Source organism: Polypterus senegalus, chromosome 6 (assembly GCF_016835505.1).
Source record: "Polypterus senegalus isolate Bchr_013 chromosome 6, ASM1683550v1, whole genome shotgun sequence".
Classification (NCBI taxonomy): Eukaryota; Metazoa; Chordata; class Cladistia; order Polypteriformes; family Polypteridae; genus Polypterus; species Polypterus senegalus.
In genome coordinates, this window is record NC_053159.1 from 38,245,557 (window position 1) to 38,273,170 (window position 27,614).

Below are 27,614 nucleotides of genomic sequence, written 5' to 3' on the forward strand. Positions count from 1 at the left end.
AGTTTGTTGCTGTGGGGAAGATTGAAGGGACGCGCCTGAAAGTGGATTTAACTAGTGCTGAAGATCGTACAATCTGTCGCGCTGCTTTATTAATATATACGCCCATTACAAGCGACTTATAAACTGAAACTACAACTGCAATGCATAATAATTGTATGTGTGCATAACTAATTTCCACGTCTATTTGCAATGGAGTGTCAGAAGAGGGAGACGCTGCACGAGTATAACGATGTCGACAAAGATAAGTTTATTAGGGAGATTTATCCTTTGGTAAGAAAGCATTTCTTCCTAGTAGGAATAAATGGACCATTCCGAAAATATCTCAGTTACATTTGTCAAAAGCAACATAACATGCAATAATATATAATCCATATGGTTCATGTCTTATATCCAGTGCTGCAGCCGTTTAATCGAAGTGCATAATTCTGAAGGATTTGCAGAAAACGGCAGGTCATTTTGGAGATCAGTTTAAGTAACTAGACTGCACTTGATCAGCGTCTTGGTTTTGAATTCCACGTGGTTGTTTGCCACAAGTATTTCAATAAAACATTTTGAATTAAATTGAGTTAAAAGTGAAAGACTAAGGTGTGAATGATGTGCTCTGAAAAGCAAAAGGTGCGATATTAAAAACTTGCATAAAGCACTAAGAAGCTAGAATTTCTGTCAGGAAAGATTTTATTAATAAAGCTTCTATTTACGAAATTGTTATTTTTACTTTTATTTACAAATTATGTAACTCATCCTAGTGCAAAATTAATGCTCACAGTTTCAGGAAAAATTGGCTAAGTGTGCACACCCCACAGTACAAACGGTGAAATTGGTTTTAGTATTACCAATTAATTTATTTAAGTGTATTTGTATTTTTAAAAGTTTATTTTTGCAATGATTTCAAAAATGAACTAGCATATTTCGGTATATGTAATTTGAAATTAATAGTTTGTAAATATGAAACAGCAGTGTTCTGTTAAGCATTACGTAAAATCTGATTTAGGTTTGGCTTAGTGATTAGAAATGTCTTGTGGACCTGTCTTGATGGGGTGGAACCTTGTATTTAATTACCAGCTATGTAGAATAAGCACATTCTTCTCATGTTTTCATTTTCTTTCCTTAGATTAGCTAAGTTTTCCTCTTATTTCCTAAAGAGCATTTCATATTGATTGGCAATTCATAATTTTTCCCAAGAGAACAATGGTTTATTAATGAGTAGGCAGTGTATTAGAATGGTGCCCCATGCAGGTTTGGTTCCTGCCTTAAGTTTGATACTTCTGAGATAGGCCCTGGCCCCTTTGACTCTGCATTGGATAAAGTAGATTTTGATATACAGTACTTGTAACATTTCAGTTGTTAAATATGTCTATGAGTAGCTTTACCATTGCTGGGTAAATAGATATCTGTGATTGTATAGCTGTAGCAGGTAAAATGTTGATATTTTAATTTTGTTTGGATGATATGGGGAAATGCATCGAATGTTCATCTGTTTTTTCAAACAATTTATGACCTTATCATATGTGTGAAATATAATTGCTTAAACAGATAATCAAAAGACACCATTTATTATTTCATACTCTGATTCTGAATTAAGTTCAGTGAGGGAAAATGTAATGATTTTGTTGACAATTTATTTAAATTTACATAAGAACGGTGTATGTTGCAACTTGACTCTGTGATTTGTTTGTGAAATTGTTGAAACCTTCTCGAGTTTCTCAATCTTAATTTAACTACATTTGTTAATTTTCATTGTATGAATCGGGGGCCTATTCATGGTAATATTTTACATGGTTTACTTGTGGGGATTATAGTTTTTTTTTTCTTTGTTGTGTAAGAGGGAAGGTTCTAACAAATTATAACCTATTTTATTATCATCATCTGCTAATTTAATGCACACTAATAGTACAATGTATGTTTCCTTAGTAATAGTGATGCAATTTCTAATTTATCTTGTTTCAAAACTGTTTTAATTTCCATTGTAGCAAGTTACAATTCTTAAGAACCACCATCAGTACTAAAATCCTTGTAATACTATTCAGGACTAATCTTTAAATTATCAGTGAAAAACTTTATTTATTTATTTATTTTTTTTTAAGAAGGTGATCAATTTAATATACTGTAATACTCCACCAAACATTTTGCTAATCTGATGGGGGGCTGAATTTAGGATTCTAACTGAATATTGTAATCTCATTAAAAATATAATTGCTTGGGAAAGTGTCAATATTTGGTGGTTTGTAAAAAAATTAATTGTATGAAATTAATTTTTATAAATTTGTGTATTTTTCAGAGAAAGCCAGCTTTATTAAAAGGGATTGATTTGGGTTCATGTACAGAAAAGTGGACTGTTGATTATCTGGCTAATAATGGAACAGACTGCAGTGTGAAAATCCATGTTTGTAACATACCACAACTGGACTTTATTAACAAAAACTTCTTATACAGGTAGAGTGGTGTGAAACTTTACATCTTTTATAGTTTTAAAACTCAAGTCAAAGAGGAGCCCTTATATTGCAGATTCCTAGTTTTGTGACTTCACTGTAGTATAGGTTTCCATTACTGTCCCTGGTGTTTGTGGATAAACCTTTATTAAGGAAAGTCACCCATCCAAGACCACATATTTTTTGATCAATAATATATCTCTTAATAAGATTACTGATACCACATATATTCTGTAAAATGAATGCAATACAAACAAAGGTAGCCATGATTTAAAAGTACTTACTACTGAAATATTAGAACACTTGCAACATTACAACAGTAAAGAGTGAAACAACATATAAATCCATAGAACTTTTAAAGAAAAAAGTGGGCCAAATAATTCTTGGAAAAGATGCTAAAGAAAGGTAAAGTAACATTGATTTATTTTTCTTGTCATAATGGAAACTAAATGTTCAACATCTGATCCAGCCCGGTTTCCCTGAGGATGCAAGTCAATCTTTTTCATTTGTTTTACTTGCTTATTGCAATGCAGGCTTTGGGCTAGAGCCTGCTTTGGCAACATAGAGTTGAAGTTAGAAGTTTACATACACATGGGGTGAATTTTATTAAAACTCCCTTTATAACCCCTGCACAAGCTTTATATTAACAAACTATAAATTTGGCGTATCATTTAAAAAATCTTCTTTATGCAGGGCTAAAGTAATTTTTTCCAACAATATTCAAAGACAGAGTATTTCACTTTTTATTGCCTATATTGTAATTCCAGTGTGTCACAAGTTTGCATATACTTTGTTAATATTTGTTAGCATTGCCTATAAATTGCTTAACATGTGGCAAACGTTTTGGGTTGCCTCCCACAAGCTTCTTACAATAAGTTGCTGAAATTTTGTACCATTCCTCCAGACAGGGGCAGATAAACTTCTGACTTCAACTGTATGGCAAGTCAGGAGGCACTCCTAAAAAAGTGTCAGTATAATACAGGTTGCACTTGCACATATTCATAGAAGCCAGGTTAGATCCTGCAGTGAAACCTATCTGCACATTTTTGAAAAGTGGGACAAATCTAGTGAAAGGGTTTTTGAGGAGAACCTGCAAACACCACAGATATTTAGTGTGGGCTACCATAAGTGACTGTGTTTAAATCATACTCCCTTATTTAGAAAGGCAATGTTTAAAAACTAAGCCATAGAATTAACTTTTAATGCAACATTACAGTCTCACCAGAGTGTGGACCAAATATTATAATGAGACACCATTTAAAGTTAGAAAATATCATATGTGTTTATGAAATACATAATATTGTTCATATTGCATGGGATAGATAAGAAAATGCAAATTGTCTGAGAGATTCTAGCTCATGGTAGCTATTACATTTAAAATAAAACTGTTCACATTTTAATATTATTTTCAACTGTATATACCCCGAATGAAGCCAACACAAATTCTTTTTTTTGAGATGAGCAGGGATAGAACATTTCTTCCTAAATTCAGTTCTGAGAAACCCTATAGCTGCTAGTTTTTTTAATTAACTAATTCTTTAATCGGATGGAGATTTATACCTTCAGTTGATCTGCTTGTTTCATTTAAACACATCATTTGTAGAGTAAAACATTTAATGAGATATTTAACTTACATTTGTTCATTTATTTCATCACAATTTTTAGTACATTATATATAAAATATGTTCTTCATTATGTGCCCATGTATATCTTATTATGGATTGGTGCCCTGTTCAGAAGTGGGTCCTACCTTACAACTACTCTCTGGCATCCGGTCTGTCCTTTTTCAAATAAAAGGGTTCTGAAAATGTTTGGAGTTCGTATTTTAATTACCTTTTTGTCAAAATATTCAATGATTTGTTCTGCTTCAGTTTCAGAAAACACAGGTACACAAAAATAAGGATGCCAGTGGAAGAGCTCCTTCCTGAGTTTCAGGAACACTTTTGTATGATCATCTTTAATATGGTCACTTCAAACTATATTTACATAAAATTACAATCACAATTAATAATGTATTCCTCTGTGTAAAATCAGCCTCTATTTTTCTTATATTTCTTTGAAAGTTGAGCACAGAGTTTAGTATTTCTTGACTTTTGTCTTCTCACAGTTTACCTTGTCATCTCCAAAAGGGAATTAGAGACCCATCATTTCATTATAAAACTGTTTAACAAGAAAATCAAGTTACATTAGTCACCCAGGACCACAAACCAGGACCATCATTAAAGACACAGATCAGTGAAGGATGTTCTGTAGATTTTGCTTGTGACCCCCTAAAAAGTGAAGCATTTTATCTTTACAGAATTCTGACATTGATTATTTTGCATTAGCAATTCAGTTAAAGACTACTAATAAGCCCTTTATCAAATTTTTACTGGCATCCCTTCCAGGTTTAATTCCTGGTTTCTAGCTGAGGCTGTTTGGATAGGCTCCTGCATCTCATGACCGTCTTTCGGACAAGGGGTATTAAAAAAACTGGTAAATGGACGGATGAAAATGTCTCTGCTCAGGATCCCCTTCAGTTCACTGAAGGTGAGTAAACACAGAGCAGGCTCATCAAAGGGGTTTTAAAATCTCCATTATCAGTTAATAATGAGACAGAATAATCAGTGCAGATCTCCAAATAAGAAACCGTGGTATTTACACTTCTCTTTCTTTAACTGTGGCAGAGCTAATATACATCTTACGGTTATAAAGTTATACTTTTTTTTTTTTTTGTTATAATAAATACTGAAATGGGCAGATTTGTACATATTCATACATACATTCTCAAATACATTTATTCCATTTCACAGTTGTGGGGTGTAAAAATCTGTTTTGACAGTGCAGAACTCAATGTAGACTGAGCACATAGTGAGAAACAGTCCTGTACAGTCCACCAGTACATTGCAGGGTGCTCATACACAAATAGCGACAGTTTCAAGTAACTACTTAACCCAATCTTTGGATCCAGGTCTTTGGAAACGTGAGAAGAAAAACAGAGTTCAGAAATAGACAGAATGTGTAGACTGCATGGACACAATTACCAGGTGTGTGATTCAAACTAGGAACAGTATACAGTATCTGTTTTCCAAGGTGACACCCTCATTCAAAATCATTTTATGCAAACTGACATTTTAATAATCATTTTTTTCTATTTAATTCCAATTATATTCTATACAAACATTAATATTTCACTTCTTTTAAATGCTTAAAGCAATTTCTTAAAAAGTTAACTTCTGAGAAAGCTTCAATATATTTGTGCTTAAGTGATGAAAATAAAATATGAACCATGGTTGTTATCAGTCTTTTAGTATGCCCAGCAGTACTAGTTGGATTGTACAGTATGTGGCTTGTTATCAATTCCAGTTAAGGCAAATCAAAGTAAACGTATTCATAGGATTCAATGACTATCTTTGTGGTAATTGACGTTGACAAAAAGTTGGTTATTTTCCTCTAGCAATGTTTTTGACTTAACATTTACATTTCTGGTCATATTTAATATGTACTGGTACCCTGTCCAGGGCTCTTTCCAGCTTTGTGCCTAAAGGTGTTATGAAATACTCTGGATCTCCAAACTACTGTTAGCACATGTGTAACATTTTTTTCCAACAAGATATGGATTCAGTAGATATGAATGTAATCCCTGACTGTGTGTAATTTATGCATTTTCCTTTTGCCTGCATGAACTTTCCTCTTGAGTTCAGTTTTTTTTTTCCCTCCTGTATCCCAAATATGTGTGTGACAGCGTATTTTTTGTCTTGCTTAGTATTAATAATTGTAGTTGTCTAGTGACCTGTCCAGGATAAGTTCATACCATGTCTTCAATACAGCCAGGATAGCTTATGGCTCAACTTGAACATGAAAAATATGGAGAAAGTGAGTTCAGCATATGGATGAATAGACTTTAAATTAGTTTAAGTATATAATGTAAAATACATGTACAAGACTGAACTCTTAAACCTTATTTTGTAGTTTTAAAGTCAGTGTTTTTTGTGAACAATTCTTTTTTTTATATGGACACAGAGACCATGTCTTTCCTAGGTGCAGTTAACCAAACATTCTTTTATGTAAAAACCAAGAGAAAAGCCACTCAGAAAAGAGTGGAAGTTGCCAGCCATGAATCAAATTGTACCACTTTATATGCAATGAAACAGTTCAGTGTTCATTTTTGTAATGCAATCATAATATCAGACCTTTTCAGCTTTAATAAGAATTTGTAACCAACAGTACTTAAATGAAAAACCTACACCATAATTAAAAAAAAAAAAAACTTTTAAATGCCCTGGATCCTCAAAGATGAATACTCCTCATAATGATGGTTGTAACTCAGATTTGACCAGTCTCATTCCAAGGTCTCGTTAAAAGGCCAAACACCAGTAGCAAATCCCAGACTTCTTGCCCTCCAAAAAATACAGCATGTTCCCACCTGTTCCAAAAATCTGTTAATATCTGACAATCTGAGGGAATTTTATTGAAATTCTGTTGTATCACCTTCTGGTGCACGTTAACTCACACGGACGCTTCAAAGGGCCATGAATCATTTTCATTTACTTAAGCCAACTATGATTCCAGCCTTTTGGGGGAGATGAAAAAACAAAAATCAGTGATATTACATATCTATTTGTTTTACATCACTGTCTGTGGTGTTTAATATACGAAGTTGTGAATTTTGGCCACATCATAATGTATATATTATAATGAAGCAACATGGCTGCCACTCTCATTATTAATACTAAGCTCAAGCATGCCAAATATAATATTTGCGTGACTTAAGAATATATTGTAGCACTGGCGCTTAGTGGCAGAATGGATCCTTTGCTCTTTACATGACTCTTTAAAGTGGCTTACTGTGCTTAAAAGGACTGTTTGCCTTTGCCACACTAGTTGAACTTCTTCTGTTTGCGACTCTGTAGGCTTACCATTCCCCTGCCGCAGATGATGGGATGCCATCTTATACTATGGGTAATTTATCCCTGGCTGATTCAACTTGTCAGCGCTGTTACAATATGTTATTAGATGGACAAATCTACTTATATATGTTTTAAGGTTAAAGTTTTTACTGACTTTATTAATTAAAAGTATACGCAACATTTAAATTCCTGAAATATGATTGGCTTGCTATGTTTGGAAGAAGGTATCTTTTGAGACCTGGACTTGCACCATGACAGAGCTCCGGTGTAAAGCCAGTGCTTCTTTTTTGCTTTAAGTACACATTATTTTTCTGTTGTTTCAGCTCGCAGTTAAAAGGGGTTTTCATCATGCTGGTGCCCCGACTTATTCCAGAGTGGTCTGTGTCCTCTGTTACACAATTACAAGATGTACAGTGCTTATGCATTTAAATGTTATATAGTTTTATACTCTTCCTATAAGTGCTTTACATTTATAAATATGTATAATCGTTCTGACCTTGTCTTCGGAGCACAGAGCTATATATGAATACGTTAACATAAAAAGATCAGCAGATGAGAAGAGATATTTCAGTCTATCAAGCTCATTTGATTAGCTAGTAGCTAATATCTCATGCAAATGGTTTTTAAAAGTTGTGAAGGTTTCATCTTCTGCTATTCAACATGGTAGTTTGTTTCCAATTCCTACAACTCTTTGTGGAAAGAATGCATGCTGCCTGGTTTAGTTTCCACTGGCGTGCTGAAGAATGTGAATTTTTATGAATCATATTACACTGAACATTATAATGAAGTATTTCTTTGTATGCTAAGCACTGTGTCTCTAGCTTTCTTATCAGTAAGAAAAACATACTGGGCAAATTTGTTTCAGCACTTAATCAGACAGTATTGTAATTAAATGTTATTTACTCAAATATTTTTCAGTATCTCTGTGTATCCAGTAACTCCGCTCTAATACATTGCTCTGCCAGAGACACACAAACAAAGTAATAATAGTTGCATGTATGTTTTCTATTCTTTTAGATCCTTACCATTTTCTGTTTTTGTAAGGAGAGCAGCAGAGGATAAACATATGGAATATTTTATTTCTGAGGTAATGTCAAATTCACTTCTTTAGTTTTGGCTAAAACTTTCTTCCGTAAGAATATTTCTGTTAAATTAAAAACGTCAGTTTAAATACCTGTTAAGTCTTCTGAAAATAATACTTGTATGGCCAATTGGTTTTACTGTTTAATCTATTTGGTAGATCATGCAGGCTCTTGTCCCAATGAAAATTTATGCATGAGCAATGAACGTTTTTTGTTCTAGCTATTGAATTACACCAGGATAGTATAGGCTTTGTGGACATTATAGTTTATCATTTTAAAAAATGGAAGGTGGGGTTGCAGGGCTGTAGAATGTGACTAAAATGGTTACAAATATGACAAATATTTTTCTTCTATAATAACCACAGCTTTTTTATTTTATCTTTGGTTATTTAAGTACAGCGCTAACCTCTTTACTGTCATTTTCAAATACCACTGTTCTCATGTGCAAAGTTAACTTGACAGTTGTATGTAGGCAATAAGCACAAGTTTACTTGTCTCAGCATAAACAACAGGTGCTTTCTCAGTTAATCGGTTGGTAAGTGTCTATCTGAACACATTTTTTAGCCATGTTGGAGAATGGGAAGGTACAAAGTGATTTGTAGTATGAATGGAGTAATAATTCTTCAGATAGTGACAGCTGGATAGATAAAGTTGATAATAGTAAACTTTATTTGATTAAGTTACTTCTGAATCTGGATAGTGAGAATCACTGCTGCTAATCATTGAATGAATCCTCAGAGAGTAGAACAGATATATTGAGTTTAGACTATCCCTTACAGTATTCAACTTTGTTCATAGCTGACTACATTAAATATTATTGTAACCAACAGACGTGCCAAGAAACTGATAAAGCACCACACACTAAAATCCAATTGCAAGCTGAATACAATTTCCTTTTTTTGGCTTGTATATATATTTTAAGTTGAATTGTGGTCAATAACATTTTTACATGACTACGGACTCTTGAAAAGGCAACATAAAGTTGTCCATGTCCAAATACAGGCTCAGATAGGTAAATCCCTACAGGTTGTGTTGTGTTGTTTAGGCGCCACCTACTGACTCTGTGCGCTTTCGGCGCCACCTAGTTCCTTGATGGTGACGGCAGCGGATTCACGTGTAGAAGTGACCATGGCGGCGGATCCCGGCTTGGAGATCTACATTACTAAACGAAGGTTTTATATGCAATGGTGTGCGCGTTCGGGCGGTGGTTGTATTGTGCACAGCTTGCTTCTGGCGTCTGGGATCCGTGCATATATACAACCTTTGTTTAGTAATATAGATAGTTAAATGAACTGATCACCAAAAGGCATAAAGTTAAAGATGACATATTTCTTTAATATTTTATGCAAGATTACATTTTTATTTCCATCATTTACAGGCATAAAATACCAAAAAACATGAGCAGGGCCTAAAGCAAAAGTTTTGCTACCCTGCATGGTCAGTACTTTGTAACACCTCCTTTGGCAAGTATCACAGCTTGTTAACGCTTTTTGTAACCAGCTAAGAGTCTTTCAGTTCTTATTTGGTGTATTTTCACTCATTTGTCCTTGCAAAAGGCTTCTAATTCTGCAAGATTCTTGTGCCATCTTGTATGCAGTGAGATCTATCCACAGATTTTCAATGATGTTTATGTTGGGGGACTGTGAGGGTCATGGCAAAACCGTCAGCTTGCGGCTCTTGAGGTATTCCATTAGATTTTGAGGTGTGTTTCAGATCATTATCTTGTAGTACCCATCCTCTTTTTGACCAACTTTTTTACAGATTGGTGTGATGTTTGTTCAGAACTTGCTGTTATTTACTTGAGTCCATTCTTCCCTCTACCAATGAGATGTTCCCTGTGCCACTGGCTGCAACACAAACCAAAAGCATGATCGATTCACCGCCATGCTTAATAGCTATGGACAAGTTCTTTTCCTGTTGTTCGGTACCCTTTTTTCTCCAAACATACCTTTGCATATTGTGGCCAAAAAGTTCTATTTTGACTTCATCCGTCCACAGGAGTTGTTACCAAAATGCATCAGGCTTGTTTAGATGTTCATTTGCAAACTTAAGGCACTGAATTTTGTAGATGGGACACTGGAAAGGTTTTCTTCTGCTAATTGTACATGAAGGTCATATTTGTTCAGTTATTGCTACACAGTGGAACAGTGCACCACCACTCCAGAGACTGTTGAATCTTCCTGATGGTCTTCTATGGTCAAACAGGGGTTTTATTTACCTTTCTAGCAATCCAACGAGCAGTTCTTTCAGAGTGTTTTCTTGGTCATCCAGACCTCAACTTGACCTCCACCGTTCCTGTTAACTGACAATTTATTAACAACACTACAAACTGAGGAAACACCTACAGTAAAACGCTTTGCTATCTTCTGGTAGCCTTCTCCTGATTTCTCAGCATCAATTATTTTATTTTTCAGAGAGCTAGACAGCTGCTTAGAAGAAACAATTGCTGTTGAATTTTGGGACAGTTTTTGAGGAGTCGGAGAATTTACGCAGCTTTGCAATTTGCACCACATGGGCTTTCCCAACAATGATTGTGAACAAGCCATAGCCCTAATTTGAGACCTTGGTAAAAGTTATCTGAGACCTCATATATATTGAGCTGCCCAAACTTTTGCTTGGTGCTCTTTTCCTTTTTTCACTGTACAATTGTACAAAACTAAAACAATACACTAATCTTGCATAATACTGAGAAGAAATGTCATCTTTAACTTTATGCCTTTTAGTGATCAGTTCATCTTCTGCTCACTTAACTATTCACAGTAGCAGACTTTTTAAACAAGGGTGCCCAGACGTTTGCATGCAACTGTATATGCTAGATATAAAGGTGGCATATGTGAATATAGAGTCAGTTGGCAGTAGTGGAAGCAGTAGTCTGTTTGTGTGAAGCACTCTTGTTGTATAATTTTGTTTGGTGGTAAACTTGCAAACATAGTCTTTACCTTGTTGGTTTCATTAAACATTGGTCAGGTCATTAAACGTTACTCATTATACGGTTTAATACTCTCTTCTGCAAAGTTTTCATATGATAGCTTATTTGTTATTAATGGTGAAACGTAAATTTACAACAAGCATTTTTAGAAAGTTTGGTACATCTCTATTGGTTCTTTGACTACTGTGGCTGATCCTTGGAAATCACATGGCAAGTTTAATGTGAGTATTGACAACAGTGTATCTCAATGACTACCTGAACAGAGTGAGTAATTTATCAGGCCTAAATTGTATTTTAGAAGCGTGTGTTTTTCAGAACATCCTTGACTTGGACATGATAACTTAAACAGCAGATGTATTGCAGCTTCTTTGTTGTAAAGCCAGCCATGAAGTTGCAGAGAGAATGTAGGCAATGAAATGCTTTAAAAAATTAAGTGGTTTAAAATATACCCACACATACACACACAAGGTCTGAAAATGCTAATGACTGTGTAAATGCAAAGTGTGCCCAAAAGCGACACCTATAACTCAGACCATGTATATAGTGCCTGTTTGAAAGAAAAAAAAAAACTGGCAAAAAAGGACTATGTTAAAAAACTGAAAATAAAAAAATTCAATGTAAACTGAATGTGCGCCTGTTGAGGAATTACCATTCAGAAAATATATATTGCAAACATTGCTAATAAAAAAGAATTGAATGGATATATCAAAAATGTATTAAAACAATACAGTATGCACTAAATAAATTGGGTGGTTTGCAGATGAGCTTAAAATGTAAACACTGCAAAGGAAAACAACAACTTAGTTATTGCAGACTGTGGAACTTATGCACCTGGAAGAGATAATATGCATACTTCAGGAGTATTTCTTCTGGTTTAACTGTGAACAGTCATGTTTGATTAGCTACACTAAAACATGGCCTTGATCAGGAAATGCTAAAAACAATAAAATCTACATTTAAAAATGCACACCAGCATAACTGTTGGAAAGATAAAATCTGTGCATTAGGTCAGACAGAGATAGAATTACCATGGATGCATCAAGTGGAGAAGGTGCATTCCTAAGATGAGAGACAGGAGAACATGTGCTTCATTTAACCATAGTGATGCAGAGGTTGTCCAGGCAGATTGGATATTTCTCAGATTGCTTGTCAAAGAACAGTATGTAGACATACAGTGCATCCAGAAAGTATTCACAGCGCATCACTTTTTCCACATTTTGTTATGTTACAGCCTTATTCCAAAATGAATTAAATTCATTTTTTTCCTCAGAATTCTACACACAACACCCCATAATGACAACGTGAAAAATGTTTACTTGAGGTTTTTGCAAAGTTATTAAAAATAAAAAAAACTGAGAAATCACATATACATAAGTATTCACAGCCGTTGCTCAATACTTTATCGATGCACCTTTGGCAGCAATTACAGCCTCAAGTCTTTTTGAATATGATGCCACAAGCTTGGCATACCTATCCTTGGCCAGTTTCACCCGTTCCTCTTTGCAGCACCTCTCAAGCTCCATCAGGTTGAATGGGAAGCGTCAGTGCACAGCCTTTTTAAGATCTCTCCAGAGATGTTCAATTGGATTCAAGTCTGGGCTCTGGCTGGGCCACTCAAGGACATTCACAGAGTTGTCCTGAAGACACTCCTTTGATATCTTGGCTGTGTGCTTAGGGTCGTTATCCTGCTGAAAGATGAACCTTCGCCCCAGTCTGAGGTCAAGAGCGCTCTGGAGCAGGTTTTCATCCAGGATATCTCTGTACGTTGCTGACTAGTCTCCCAGTTCCTGCCTCTGAAAAACATTCCCACAGCATGATGCTGCCACCACCATGCTTCACTGTAGGGATGGTATTGGCCTGGTGATGAGTGGTGCCTGGTTTCCTCCAAACATGACGCCTGGCATTCACACCAAAGAGTTCAATCTTTGTCTCATCAGACCAGAGAATTTTGTTTCTCATGGTCTGAGAGTCCTTCAGGTGCCTTTTGGCAAATTCCAGGCGGGCTGCCATGTGCCTTTTACTAAGGAGTGGCTTCCGTCTGGCCACTCTACCATACAGGCCTGATTGGTGGATTGCTGCAGAGATGGTTGTTCTCCTCTCTCCACAGAGAACCTCTGGAGCTTTAACAGAGTGACCATCGGGTTCCTGGTCACCTCCCTGACTAAGGCCCTTCTCCCCTGATTGCTCAGTTTAGATGGCTGGCCGGCTCTAGGAAGAGTCCTGGTGGTTTCGAACTTCTTCCACTTACGGATGATGGAGGCCACTGTGCTCTTTGGGACCTTCAAAGCAGCAGAAATTTTTCTGTAACCTTCCCCAGATTTGTGCATCAAGAATCTTGTCTCGGAGGTCTACAGACAATTCCTTTGACTTCATGCTTGGTTTGTGCTCTGACATGAACTGTCAACTGTGGGACCTTATATAGACAGGTGTGTGCCTTTCTAAATCATGTCCAATCAACTGAATTTACCACAGGTTAACTCCAATGAAACTGCAGAAACATCTCAAGGATGATCAGGGGAAACAGGATGCACCTGAGCTCAATTTTGAGCTTCATGGCAAAGGCTGTGAATACTTATGTACATGTGCTTTCTTTTCTTATTTTTAATAAACTAGCCGAAGCCTGCCGTAGCATATGGTGGTGTAAGAACAGGAACGGAAAACGGTGAGAAAGAAATTCAGTATAACAAAGGCTTAGGAAACCACCGTCTCAGTATAACAAAAATAGCAAGGAGTGAAACCAATGCCAATGGTCGAGAGAGTACCTTCCTGTAGCAAGCTACGGATAACATAGACATATATAGATAGACGCCGCATTCACTGTGTTGCCCAGTTGACACGATACGTTAGCGTGTCTGCCCTATTGCAAGTGGTAAAAGTGCCATTTTAACTAATACAGGTAGATGTGGTAACGTTTTAAACAGCATCGTTTACATACAACAGATTTTGGTGAATCGTTTACATGCAATTATTTATATCCATTTATTATTATTTATATCCGTCTGTGTGTGTCTCACTCACGCGCATCTGCCTCTGTGTGTGTGTCTCTGTCACACGTGCATGTGTCTGTCTGTCTGTCTCTCTCGCGTGTGTGTGTGTGTGTCTGTCTCCCTCGCACGTATGTGTGTGAAATAATTCCTCCTGTATAAGTAACATTTCTTGGACTGCTTTCTTCCATCTCCGAAACATTTCTAGACTTCGTCCTGTTCTTGCGCAACACAGTACTAAAGTATTGGTTAATGCCCAAGTCACCTCACATATAGATTACTGTAATGCTATTCTACCTGGCATCCCACAAAAATGTATCTATCGCTTACAACTTCTTCAAAATTCTGCTGCCAGGATAATAACCTGCCGTTCTAAATCCACTGAACATACTACACCTATTCTCTCTCAACTTCACTGGCTCCCTGTTAACTACAGAATACAATACTAAATACCGCTCTTAACATTTAAAGCTCTCCACAACCTCACTGATCTCCTGCAGACTGACACTTCTCTCGCTCACTCAGATTCTCACCTGCAGCTCGACTTTCTGCACCACACATCAAACTCTGTGCTATGGGAGCTCGAGTGTCTCTCATTGTCCTCCTCAACTCAGGAATTCTCTTCTCTCTCATATACATCAGCTCGATTCAATAACACATTTTAAAACTACACTCAAAACTTATCTTTTCAAACTGGCATACCAATTGTGAATTTTGCACTGTTACTGCCAGTTATCTTTATTTGTTTGCTAATTATTGCTGTTTGATTTAGCCTTCTCTTTAGCCTCGAGAGCGATGGTGGACGTGGAATTAGGATTAGAGATTGTGGGTGGGGCTCTGTCGTGCGTTCCCCATGACGCGAGAGGAGAGTTAGAGTGGGTGGGCAGGGCTCTCTGTCTTGCGCTCACTATCTTGCGTGCCCTTAGTGAATTATATATATAGATTTGCAAAAATCTCAAGTAAACTTTTTTCACGTTGTCATTATGGGGTGTTGTGTGTAGAATTCTGAGGAAAAAAATGTATTTAATCCATTTTGGAATAAGGCTGTAATATAACAAAATGTGGAAAAAGTGATGCGCTATGAATACTTTCCGGATGCACTGTATCTTACAGAGTTTGTGTGAGGTCATTCTTACTGCACAGAATTCTAAAATGTATAACATCAAAAATGCAAAAATCACCTAATGTCTCAGCTTTGGAGGATTTGATAAGGATCATCTCAGAAGGCTGGCCAAGAGACACTCGTATTTTGGTGGTCACTGATACCTGTACTGGCTTAGAATCTAATGAGTAGACACACTGTGTGTGACTGTATATAGTTTTGATGTTCTAACAAAACAGTACATATTTTTCAAGTTAAAGCAAAAGAACAATCAGCAGTCAGAGGTTAGCCTGATTGGAGAAGTTCAAGAATTAGGGAATAAAAGAGGTGAATAGGTATAGCACAGAAGACACAGTAAGACTTTTTTGAGGTTAATTTCCTGAACAATATTGTTTCTATAATTTAAGCGACTAAAAAAGTAATTTAGGGGCTAGTTTTTTCTTAAGAGCATTTTTAGTCTGTAGCCTTAGGGTATGGTGAGCAGGCAGACTTTGAGTTTTGTGGAGCAATTTACCATTTTATTCACAGAGTGGTGGCTCTGAGGCTAGGGATCTGTGCTGGTATCTGGAAGGTTGCCGGTTCAAGTCCCATTACTACCCAAAGGGATTCTATTCTGTTAGACCCTTGAGCAAGCCCTTTAACCTGAATATTGCTCCTGGGGTGCTGTACAGTCTCTGACCCCCAAAGGTCATGTGAAAATAAAGTTTTCCCTCAAGGATTAATACAGTATATCAAATAAAATCAAAAAATGACATATAATTCTATTACCTCATTGCAGCAGAGATCTGACATTTAACTGTTAATTGTTAAAGCTTGCCAACATACTGTATGAGAGCAACAGTTATACTGTATGTGGGGAAAATGAATATTCCACAGTAAGGCAAGTGGGAATGGAATTGAAACTTGCTAGCAGTTTAAACGGAATAATCATCATCAAAACAACCTATCGTGGCTGTTAGTCCAATAGTCCAAAATACCAAAGCCCAGTTTGCTTTAATTTGATTTTTGATCCAGCTAATAATGCAATGAAAAGAGAAGCAATTCTATGATAAAGAGCATAGATACAATCAAATAAACTAATAAGGACACTGAAAATTATTTTGACTGTTACTGTTTTGTGAAGATATTACCAATGAAGAAATATTGATTTAGTAGTAGTTATAATCAGTATTTCGCTAATTGTAAACCATTTAGAAATGTTTGGAATCACTGTACCAGAAAGATTAAAATGGCTAAAACCAAGTAAATTTTAAAAACTGTAAAATATTTATTTTGAAATGTTTAGAGTGGTAGCACTGTTGCCTCGCAGTTAGGAGACCCGGATTCGCTTCCCAGGTCCTCCCTGTGTGGAGTTTGCATGTTCTTCCTGTGTCTGCATGGGTTTCCTCCCACAGTCCAAAGACATGCGGGTTAAGTGCATTGGCAATTCTACATTGGTCCCTAGTGTGTGCTTGGTGTGTGGGTGTGTGCAACCACCCTGCACGGGGTTTGTTTCCAACCTTGTGCTCTGTGTTGACTGGGAATGGCTCCAGCAGACCCCCGTGACCCTGCAGTTAGGATATAGCTGGTTGGAGGATGGATGTTTAGAGAAGCTAGTCAGTATATGTTCAAACTGTTAACATCCATTTTTTGGAAGTCACTACAAATGACTAAGATTTGCTAGGACTAGAAATCATCTAGTTCTTTTATTAAACATTCTTAATCCAGTGTAGGTTTGTATGGGAAGACAAAAAGTACACTAGTTAAGAGTAAGAGCAAGAGTATTGCATTGAAATATAAAAATACATTTAACTGAGAGAAATATAATAGATTAAATATGTTACATTGTACTGTAATTGAAATACTGGAACCTTCAAAATAAAAATTGGCATTTTTTAACCTGTTTAGATGTTGTCTTTGTTCATGTTTATTGTATTGCCTATATTTTTGCTGTTGCTACAGTTGGTGTTGGTATCTGCTGTTGTGTCAGTAGATTTTATTTGGGCATATTGACTTTGATATTTATGCAACAGTTGAGCAAATAATATGATTATTCTGTAGGTCAGTTTACTTTAGATAATATATTTTAGTTTTAGGATTATGGGTTATCAGGGGCCTGGAAAAATTCCCTCATAGCCAGTACTGGATAGGGATTTGGTTAATTGTTGAATCACTTATAATGAATCATTAATACAAGTAGTTTTTTATTATTATTTCAAGTTTGTGCTGTATTGTCAGTGTGAGAATGCATACCTGTTCTGTTCACCAATTTTAATGCTGATGGTTGATATCAGAAAAGGCTACTACAGTCTAATTTACCTTTTAATCCTATCACCATTGCCTTCCAGAAATTGGAACTGGTCACATTCATAAACGTACTGTATAAACATAATTGATACCTACCCACAGGCAACATTGCTTCTTATCTCTCCTACATCCCTACAGTGTTTTATTTTATTATTTTTTTAGGCCTATGGAGCCTTTTCAGTGTACTAAAACAACAGAAGAAGGATAGATTGGATTTGAAATATGCATAGATATCTCTGCCTTAGCATATGATATTGTTGTCTCCAGTTACCACCATGTTCTGAGGAATGTCTAGCCTCCCCCACACTTCCTTTCCCAATTGGCTATTACTAAAGTAAAAAGTACCTATTTTAAATGTATTATAGCTATACTCTCCCATCACCTGCTTTTGAAATTACTCAAAGGTCAGATCCCTTGTCTCATGGCACTGAAATGAAATGCAGAAAACTACTCAACCTTAGTCCCCAACAAGTGGAAATGTATTTACAACCCTATGACAATATAATTGAATGTACATTCTTTGCCTGATCTGGAACTGGATTGCCCTTCTTTCTTACTTGCCTTCTTGTCTTCCCAGTGAACTTCTAATCTGGTTCACCTCCACAGCTATCTTTCTTGTCTTTGCTTCTCCTTGCAGAAATTTCAGACACACCTCCACGACTTAGTCCACTGATTTTATATGCTCTTCAGATATGATAGGTACTCCCACGCTCCAGTCTTTCTTTATGAAGCCCTTGGTGGACACTCCGTTATCCTTTCTTTCTGCACCCAAATGAGCACGCTTGTAGATATGGTTTGAGTCAGGGCTTGAATGTTCAATTTGCAGTCTAGCATAGTTATCCTAATCTCCCAGCTTCTTTCTTTTTTATGTCCAATTGCTGTTATTTCTTAGGACATATTGATCCTCTATTCTTCCTTTTCCTTCCCACCCTCTCTAATTTCTCTTGCACCCTTATCTCCCTGCAAAAGACCAGTCTCTGTTCCTTATGCTATTCTGGAAAAATCACCCTACAGTCCTCTTCCAGTATGGGCAACTTAAAAGCATAATTTCTCATCCTCTCCTGCTGTGTCATGGAATACTGTTCTTTAAAATTAGTTTTTTTGGTATTTGGTACACTGTATTAGTCCCCAAGGGAAAAATTATCATTTCGTTTAACCTTTTTAGGGGTTCATAGCACAGGGTCAGGCAATTTACAGAGCCCCAGGAGCAATTTTCTGGTTTAGGTTTTTTCTTTTATCGATTTGACTGTTTTTGTGTATGCAATAAACATTGATTAAAAAAAACAATAAAAGTTTATTTTATGTTTATTCTGCCGTGGTCTATTTTTTAGCATTGGTGCCACCATTTTTTGGTTGGCAGTTGACGGTTCCCCGACATATCATGTTGTCAGGACCTGCCTATAAAAGATGGTGATGCAGCAGGGTCATTATCTTGGGTTTGGGACAATTTATAAAAACTTCACATGCTTATGCTTTGGTTAGTGCAATCTTTTTACGTCTTTGAATTTCTGACATTGGTGTTTATTTTGTTTCCGTATTCTATGTTTTTAGACATCCAAATCCTTTCAGTTTTTTTAATAACTAGTAAAATTAATCACATTTATACTTTTTGGTAAATTCTGTTAAGATGCAATGCTTGTATATTTGCAGGATGAAAAATATTATCTACGGTCCCTGGGCACTGACCCAAGAAAGGTAAGAGTGGTGTCAAAATTAGGACTTTATTTTGTAATTCCTGTTCTATTAGAGATGCAGTTTCTTGAAAGGGTTAACTAATCAATGTACAATGAAAATAAGGAAGTGACAACAATATTAAGAAAAAATACAATAAATGCTAATCTGGGAAACTTCACAACACATTAACTATGAGATATTCGTACTGTCATCGCATTTTTTTTAAAGTTTATGTATGTAGTGTTACAAAATAAATTTGCAGTTCACCCTTCTCCACTTATGTTTCTTTCTGTTGCTGGACAGTGCTAATTATGCTACAGATAAAACTGCCCTTATGCCTTTGCAAAACCTTCTATTTAAATTCCTCTGTTATATTTTTGTTATATCATGGCTCAATCCAGCCAATTAACTTTAATTTGGGACTTCAACATAGAATTTACTCTCTATCAGTTGCTTCTTTGAAAATGTTATTTTTTAGAAATTTGAATTGCAGTCGCTCATAGACCCACAAGATTCAGCAATAACTTATAATCAATGTCATTTTTGCAGCACTTGAATTGGAATCCACTGTCTATGAAAGCATTGAGCTACCAGAAGCATTTTATTACTACTGGTATTTTTGAATATGACTCACTGTTGCAAAAATATTTAACAAACAGAAATTTCATAACAATCTTTTAAGAAGTAACAAAAAATGTAGAATGCACAGGTTTATTCCCCAAATGCACCACATATACATTTTCTAACTTACTTGTTCTGTGTCATACAAAATTGATACATACCTTTTGTCCAGTGCTGTCAGGACAGACTCTTTTTCTTTCTGGTACCGTAAAAGAATATGGTCTTGGGAAAACTTTTTATGAATGGATTTATGTTTGTTTTTACCATGAAAAAATCATCACATATTAAACAAATTGGTAATACATTTTTAAACTGTTGCCATTTATGTTACAGGATATTGCAGATATAAAGTTTCAATTTCCAAAACTGGCAGAGGATTTCAAACTACCTGAATACTTTCAGACTGACCAGTTCTTCTCTAGTGTTTTCCGTATCAGTTCTTGTGGTCTACAGCTATGGACTCACTATGATGTAAGGCAATGCATACCATTTTAACTTTACTAAATTAAAATAAGTAGGCTTGTAAATTAATTAAGGATATTTACCTAAGGAGTACTTGAAACTTTTTCATATTATCTCTGATATTACAGCTTCATTTCTTAATTCAGTATAATTTAAAATGTTGTTTGCACAAGTAATGTAACTTTTTAAGGCAGCTAACTACAATTTTTCTGCTGTGTTTTCTGTTTTCACTCTTTTCAGGTGATGGATAATTTATTGGTCCAAGTGACAGGGAGGAAGAAAGTTGTGCTATTCAGCCCTCAAGATGCAGCTTACTTGTACCTCTCAGGTTGATTTTGAATTGGTTTACTTGGACATCGTTTCTGCTGTGGTTTTCATTATTAGTGAGATTTTTATAGAAAGTGTATCAGAATTTATGTAATATCTAAACATATTTGATTTTCTAAGCTTATTGCATTGTCTCCTTAGAACAGATATCTTTTGAATGCAATTTGGATTAGTTTAATTCAATCACAGATTTACTTTATCAGTACAATCTTAGAAGTTCGAAAGACAAAGGAAATTTCCTAACATTAATAATTCTGATCAGTTTAAAAAGTCACCTTTTCTAAGTATCCCATATCTGCTATGTAACTGCTAATAAAGGTAAGACTGGAGAAGACATTGTGTCCTTTCCCTTTATGTACCTACTAAGGTACTTATGACCAGGACATAAATATAAGGCCTTCATGCAGATTCACCTTCTGTTTTCTGTGTACAGTGACTGCTAGTTGATGCTGCCATTCCCCATTTTGGCACTCTTTCACACACAGATCCTTATGGTTTCTCAATCAGCTAACAGATTTCAGCATGGGTTTTGAGTGTTGTTATGCCAAACTTAGCATACCCAAGAGCTACAGTTAAGACAGAATTAAAAATGGTTAACAGTAACAAAAGACACCATTTAAAGACAGAGCAAAATTATATGAAATATGTTTGTTACCTTTCAGACAGAATTAACATAAAACATTCAAATTGTTATAAGTCAGTTTTGTTTATATTAAGACTTTTTAGTATCAATTTTGCATTAGTTGAAGAGTAGATACTGCTTGCTTTTTTTTTTTTTTTTTTTTTTTTACTTTTTAGCATATAATTATATTTTTATTTTATAGGTGATAAATCTGAAGTTTTGGATATTGACAGCCCTGACCTGAAGAAATACCCTGAATTTATTAAAGCTAAACGTTACGAGTGTTGCCTCAAACCTGGAGACGTGCTTTTTATTCCAGGTATACATAGCTTGTTATTTTCTTAACTGTTAAGTTAATTATTCAATTTTGAAAGGGTTTGAAACAAGTTATTTATACTTAGGATTTTGCTGTGTACTAAAGAACTTTTTACTGATAATACTTCAAAGCCTAAAATCATTTCAATTGGACAAATAATACTGGCTAAAGATCTGTCAGGATGTTCATTTATTTTGTAGCTTATCTTATATTTTTCCACATTTTGTTTTCTTGAAATTTACTGAATAGATTCCATTCTTTTTTTGTCAAGTTTGTTAATGATATCACTCAGTGGTAGCATTACATTTATTTCAGGAATGCTCTTTCACTGTGGTTCTGCTGCTGTGCATAAATCAATTGGTGGAGTGATAAATACCATCTTATTTACTGTAAGGACCAGGGGTTTGACATGCGCCTTGTCCAAAAGTTTTCGTAAAAGTAAATAAAGACTCCTTTTTGCAACTTCTTACAACCCATGGCACATAGAAAAAGTAAATTGTATAATACATTTTTAATGATATGATTTTTTTTCACTGTTCAAAGGATCTCTGTCAATATAAGAATTTGAAAAATAATGAAAGACTACATGACCAGTTGTGAATGATCCCATTTACAAACATTCATATATTTATTTTCAAACACAGTTTTATCTAAATCGTGATCATGGGGAGACTTGGCCTATCCTGGCAGTAGTGAGGACAAGTTAGAAACCAACTCTGAACTAGTTACTATAACAGATGAGTGAAAGGTAGGTGACAACCTTGAACTAGCTGCCATTGTAAGGTAAACTCACGCCCATACCAACATTCACTACATAAAGTGACATTTTAAAGTTAACAGTCAATTTCTCTGTTTATTTAAATATTGTGCAGATAAAAATGTGCACCTTTTATAGAATCTGCTCTAATTAGGCACAGCAATTAAGGCCACAAATGGCCTATATTCAGCTGAGTGTTACCAATTCTTGGTTATGTTTTCTTTTAAAACCATGACTATGCTTGAGCTAAATTGAAACATAACCCCACTGTCCCACACCAAAAAAAAATCTATTTTTAAAGAACAACAAGCATTCCTTAAAGCTAGCTAATTAAGCTGATTGTTTCAATACTGGAGTATACTATTAAATTAAAATAAGCTCAGAAAAGCCTAAAGAATCGTCCGACATTCCTACAAGTGTCTTTTTCTGGATTCAGCAAAGTCAGCCAGCAGCTTTCTGCAGTAGGAGAAATGTTGTTGCTATTTTATAACCATTATTGCTCTTTGTTTTCTAAAGTATTAATTAGGTAAAAGTGCATGTCTTTTCTTATTTTTATTCTTTCTTAAAATGAAGCCGAAAGCTAATCTGTGTTCCATGTGCTCACAGAGCCTTTCCCACCACCATTACAACTAGCTGTAATTTACTTAAAAATTATGCATAAAATCTGTTTTTTCTTAATATGTTTAGTTATGTAGCAAGCTAAATAAATATATATTAATTACTGTGAGTTGACACTCAGCAGATGAATGCACAGGACCCCAAGGATAACATAAAAACTATACATGTAGATAAAATATCTATTTTCATTGTCATTGATACTTTTGTTTTTAAAAATTTGTTTATTTGTCCATTTGTAATTTAAATATCTCTTCAAATCTGTATTTCATGAATCACTTTTGTTTGAATACCAAATTACAAAGTGATATAATTAATTCCTTCTTCTACATTATTTGCCAGTGCCCCTATTACTAGCCATAACTTTGTACAGTAATTGTAATGTTCTTTCAGATTTTCTTTTTTTTTTTTTTTTTTTTTATTCTTTCAGCTTTGTGGTTTCATAATACAGTAGCAGAGGAGTTTGGAGTGGGGGTGAATGTCTTTTGGAAACACCTGCCTTCTGAATTTTATGATAAAACGGACACCTATGGAAATAAAGATCCACTGCCTGCTGCCAGAGCTATGCAAATTTTGGACAGAGCCCTGAAAGCTGTAGATGAACTGCCAGAAGAATATCAAGACTTTTATGCAAGGAGAATGGTCCTAAGAATTCAAAATAAGTTCTACAGGACCAGTCTGAATTGAGTGTATGTTTCTAATGCTGCAGATGGACTGATATTTTAAATGTATATGCAACGTTGTGAAATGTGCATAATTATAAACACGGTTAACTAATGTAAAGGTATTTTTTTCTTTAAACCCTTATGTTAATTGAGAGTTCTATTATTCATTTCAGGTGTCTGTTTGAGTGGTGGGAGTATTTGCACATGCTACCAAGCTGCTGCAAATGATTCATAATGTAGCTGCATATCTTGTATTCAGTCAGCCAAGACGGGTGTGTGTCTCCCCTATTTTCAGGTTGCTGCACTCTGTAGCAGCACACATTAAGTTCATATCTTTGGTGCTTGCCTTCATAGTCGTCAATGGGTTAGCACCTATGTATATGAAGAAACTCATGATTGCCCACTCAGTCCTGCTAATGAATAGGATCTGGTGAAATTGTACCACCTCAACGCAAACCTTATCAATAATAGAATGTTTATTTAAATAGTTGTATAACTGCTGAAAAAACTTCCTTTTTCTAGTATTTTACTTGAAAAAGGCTGGTTAGAAATATGGTGGGAAGCTGTCAAATACAGAGAAGTCTAGATTATTATTCTTAAGCAGAGGTTTAACCACTGCAGTCTTTACAGAAACAGGGGAAGACCCCCATATCTAATGTGGAGTTAACTATGTCAAATACACTATCAATAAGCAAATTGGAGACTTCTTTGAAAAAGCCTGTTTGGACTGGGTTAATGACACAATTTCAGGTAAGCCTATTTCAGTGAAGGAATTAATTTTACTCAAAAATATTTGCTGAGGGTTCATCAAGATTCATTTTGGAGATATGTATTATATAATATTTTAGTTACACAAATCTGGCAGAATAAATCAAAGTATACTAAGAAAACACAAAATTCGGGTAAAAGGGTAAACTCTATACACAACAAAGTACTTGGCTAGATAGTGTTCAAACGTAACTATACTGGCACCTTTATTAGAGCAATGAATGGAACCAGTGCTCCATTTTTGTTTCTCTTGTTTGTCCCACTGCACAAACAAATGAACTTGGAGAAGGGAAACCTATCTGCAAAAGGAAGGAAGGAACAATCATAGCAATAAGTTTAAATTTGAAGGTATAGTCTCGATATTAATGATTATATTTGCAAAACTAAGGGTGAGACGATGGTAAGCGCTGCTGTTAGACAGATTCAGTGTCCTAGGCTCACAATCATTGTCCATGTTGAGTTTACTTGTTTGTCCAGCATTATGTATGAAAATTATCAGAAGAAATAACAATTTTTCTCAAATCAAAACTACAGAATGATCATTATGGAGTTTATGTGCATAAAAATATGATGCATAAATAATTTTTTTTAAAAGCTCATTGTCATGTGTACACAGTACAGTGAAATTCTTACTTGCATGTACAAATCAACATGCAAAACATTGTCATTCTGTAGCGCCATGTTCACTGAGTATACAGTAACTACCTTATCTCAAAAAGTGTATCTTTCTTACCTGAAAAACATTGGTGATATATAAATTTATAAAGTATAAATAATGTGATGCATAAAAATAATCCATACTTTATCCCACTTTATCGTGACAGGTAGCTCATGCCTTTCTTGGCACTACTGGGTGCAAAGCAAGAACCGACCTTGGACAGGACACCAATCTGCATGGCACACGTATGCACATACCCACAGTGAGCCTCTTTAGAGTTACCAGTTAACCTAAAACATGTGTGTTTGGAAAGTTGAGGGGAAAATCTGAGACACAGAGCCCTTCACCTCAAATTTGAACCCAGGACTCTAAAGGCATGAGGCAGTATTATATAACTACTGTATCACCAAGCCACATGCAAAAACTCAACAAGAAAAGCATATTATAAATAAAACTTTTCAAACTGCTTTTCAGTTTTCTAAACGAAAACTAGTGCTTTTTAATACTTCACTACAATATTCCTCCATTTGTTTTTGAAAATTCTTGTTTGCATTCAATTGCAGAGTCATAAATATTCTTGTATATTATAATATATTGATTGTCTACCCTCACAGATGTCATAGAAACCACTTACTTCACAGGATAGGGTCAATAAGCTGTATAGTTTTCATTATCTTTATTTACCTTAAACCATTACAATCAAACAGTTATCCAGCCATATGTACATTTTCTAAAAAAATATTTATCCAACTCAGGGTTTTGGGGAGCCAGAGTCCATTCTGACATCATCAAGCCCAGGTAAGAACTATACATGGATTTATCACAGTGCACACTCGACTCACTCACGTAGGGGCAATTTAGATTCGACAGGTAACTTTTATGTTTGTTAAAAGTGGATACTACAACATGCAGTATTCTGTTCGATAGCATTGACACTATCTACATTTTGAAAATATTATGGTTAGTTATATTAGTGATTTAAGGAGGAGAAGGGTAGATTAGATTGGTGTCCTAGCTCTCTATATCCTTAGATATTACTATCAACATCTCTACACAATGCACGTTTCATCATCAGTACAGTCTAGTCTTACTTAACCTTTTACCAATTTATGTTTTTTGCAAAATTTTGGTGTTTGTTCTACTTATTTAGTTAATTGCTGGATAGTATGGAGACTTTGTTCAGTGTTTTACAACTCCAGAACTCTGGATTCAATTGTTTTTTTATATGAACACATACCAATACAGCAAAAAACTATCCAAAATAATTCCACTTTCAACCCCTTGTTCTAATGACTATGTGTGCAGAGTTTGCATTTTCCTCCTGAATAATCTCAGGTTGCTCTGGTTTCCTCCAACATGCCAAACACATGAAGCTGAAGCTAAGGTTGTCTAGTGACCCTCAATTGGTTATCAGTAACTGTGTAAATGTGGGTGACTGGCAACCCATCTACTGTTTGTAATCTTTATGGTTACACACAGATTTTCTCGGGGGACTCTGGTTTTCTCTTATATCCCAAAGATTGAAGATTAGGTGGTTTTCCTGTACGAATTGAGTGTAAATATTTAAGCAGTGGCATGGTAACCGTGTGGAGAGGACAGAAAATACCATTGGTCCACAAGCCTGAGCCCCCCCCACGCAATTTCCCTTTTTTTTCAAAAATTCCCACCTTTTCACATTTACCCATCCATGCAAGATTGTAATTGCCGATTTGAAAGCCTATAGTTTCAAATCGTTACACCAATGACAGCTCCTGTTACAAGTTCTAATAGCAGCTGTCATTGAAACTGGTTAGTGAACTGATCAGCAATACACTGTGATATAATACAAAAATTTGGTTAGAATGTCAGACATGTGCATAATAAAGAATATGAAAAAGTGAACTCCCTCTTGCAATGGGGCCAGTCTTCTGCAAATTTGTATGTTTTTGAATTTGTTACTTATCACATGAAAAAGTGTTATGGAGAGTGCACTGCTTTCATGGAACATAATAGTAGTGCTGTAAGGCAGCAATTAAAGTACTGAACAAGGTGGCTGCGTGTGTATTGTTGATGGAAGGCAGCAAAGCTCAGAAGGTTGGACCTATGGATGAGTTTCTATGTATATAGTGCTTCTAGTAAATGAAACTATAAGCAAGTTACAATAAACTGTGTTTGTATATTTGCATCAGTCAGGGCTGTGTTAAGTATGTATTTATTTTTTGTTTTAATTAAAGTGAATTATTTACTGATTTTGTAAACACATCGAGTTATCAGCAGTGCAGTAAACTTAATATGTAAAATGCTGAGCATATAATGAACAATAATATGAGAACATGATTAACATGGGTTTTTTGTGTAATGTTGCAGTAAATATTTATAGCATTTTTATAAATTGTAAGTCATACCATGTGAAATATAGAAAATAATAAATTGAACTGACATAATAAGT

At 35.4% G+C, this 27,614-nt stretch overlaps 1 protein-coding gene across 1 annotated transcript; it reads left to right on the forward strand.

The window, feature by feature from the left end:
* tyw5 (tRNA-yW synthesizing protein 5) lies at positions 1-27,614 on the forward strand. Its single transcript, XM_039755861.1, has 8 exons — positions 1-270; positions 2,279-2,433; positions 8,336-8,405; positions 19,352-19,396; positions 20,330-20,467; positions 20,699-20,786; positions 21,610-21,726; positions 23,526-27,614. Exons 1-8 carry the CDS (start codon positions 190-192, stop codon positions 23,780-23,782), a joined length of 951 nt encoding a protein of 316 aa, XP_039611795.1. The 5' UTR covers positions 1-189; the 3' UTR covers positions 23,783-27,614.

Bases quoted from the DNA above. Each gene is read 5' to 3' on its own strand.
- tyw5 (XM_039755861.1), top strand. From the start codon at position 190: ATGGAGTGTCAGAAGAGGGAGACGCTGCACGAGTATAACGATGTCGAC. The intron at 8,406-19,351 runs GTAATGTCAAAT...GTATATTTGCAG, and splicing joins TGGAATATTTTATTTCTGAG to GATGAAAAATATTATCTACG. The intron at 19,397-20,329 runs GTAAGAGTGGTG...TTTATGTTACAG, and splicing joins TGGGCACTGACCCAAGAAAG to GATATTGCAGATATAAAGTT.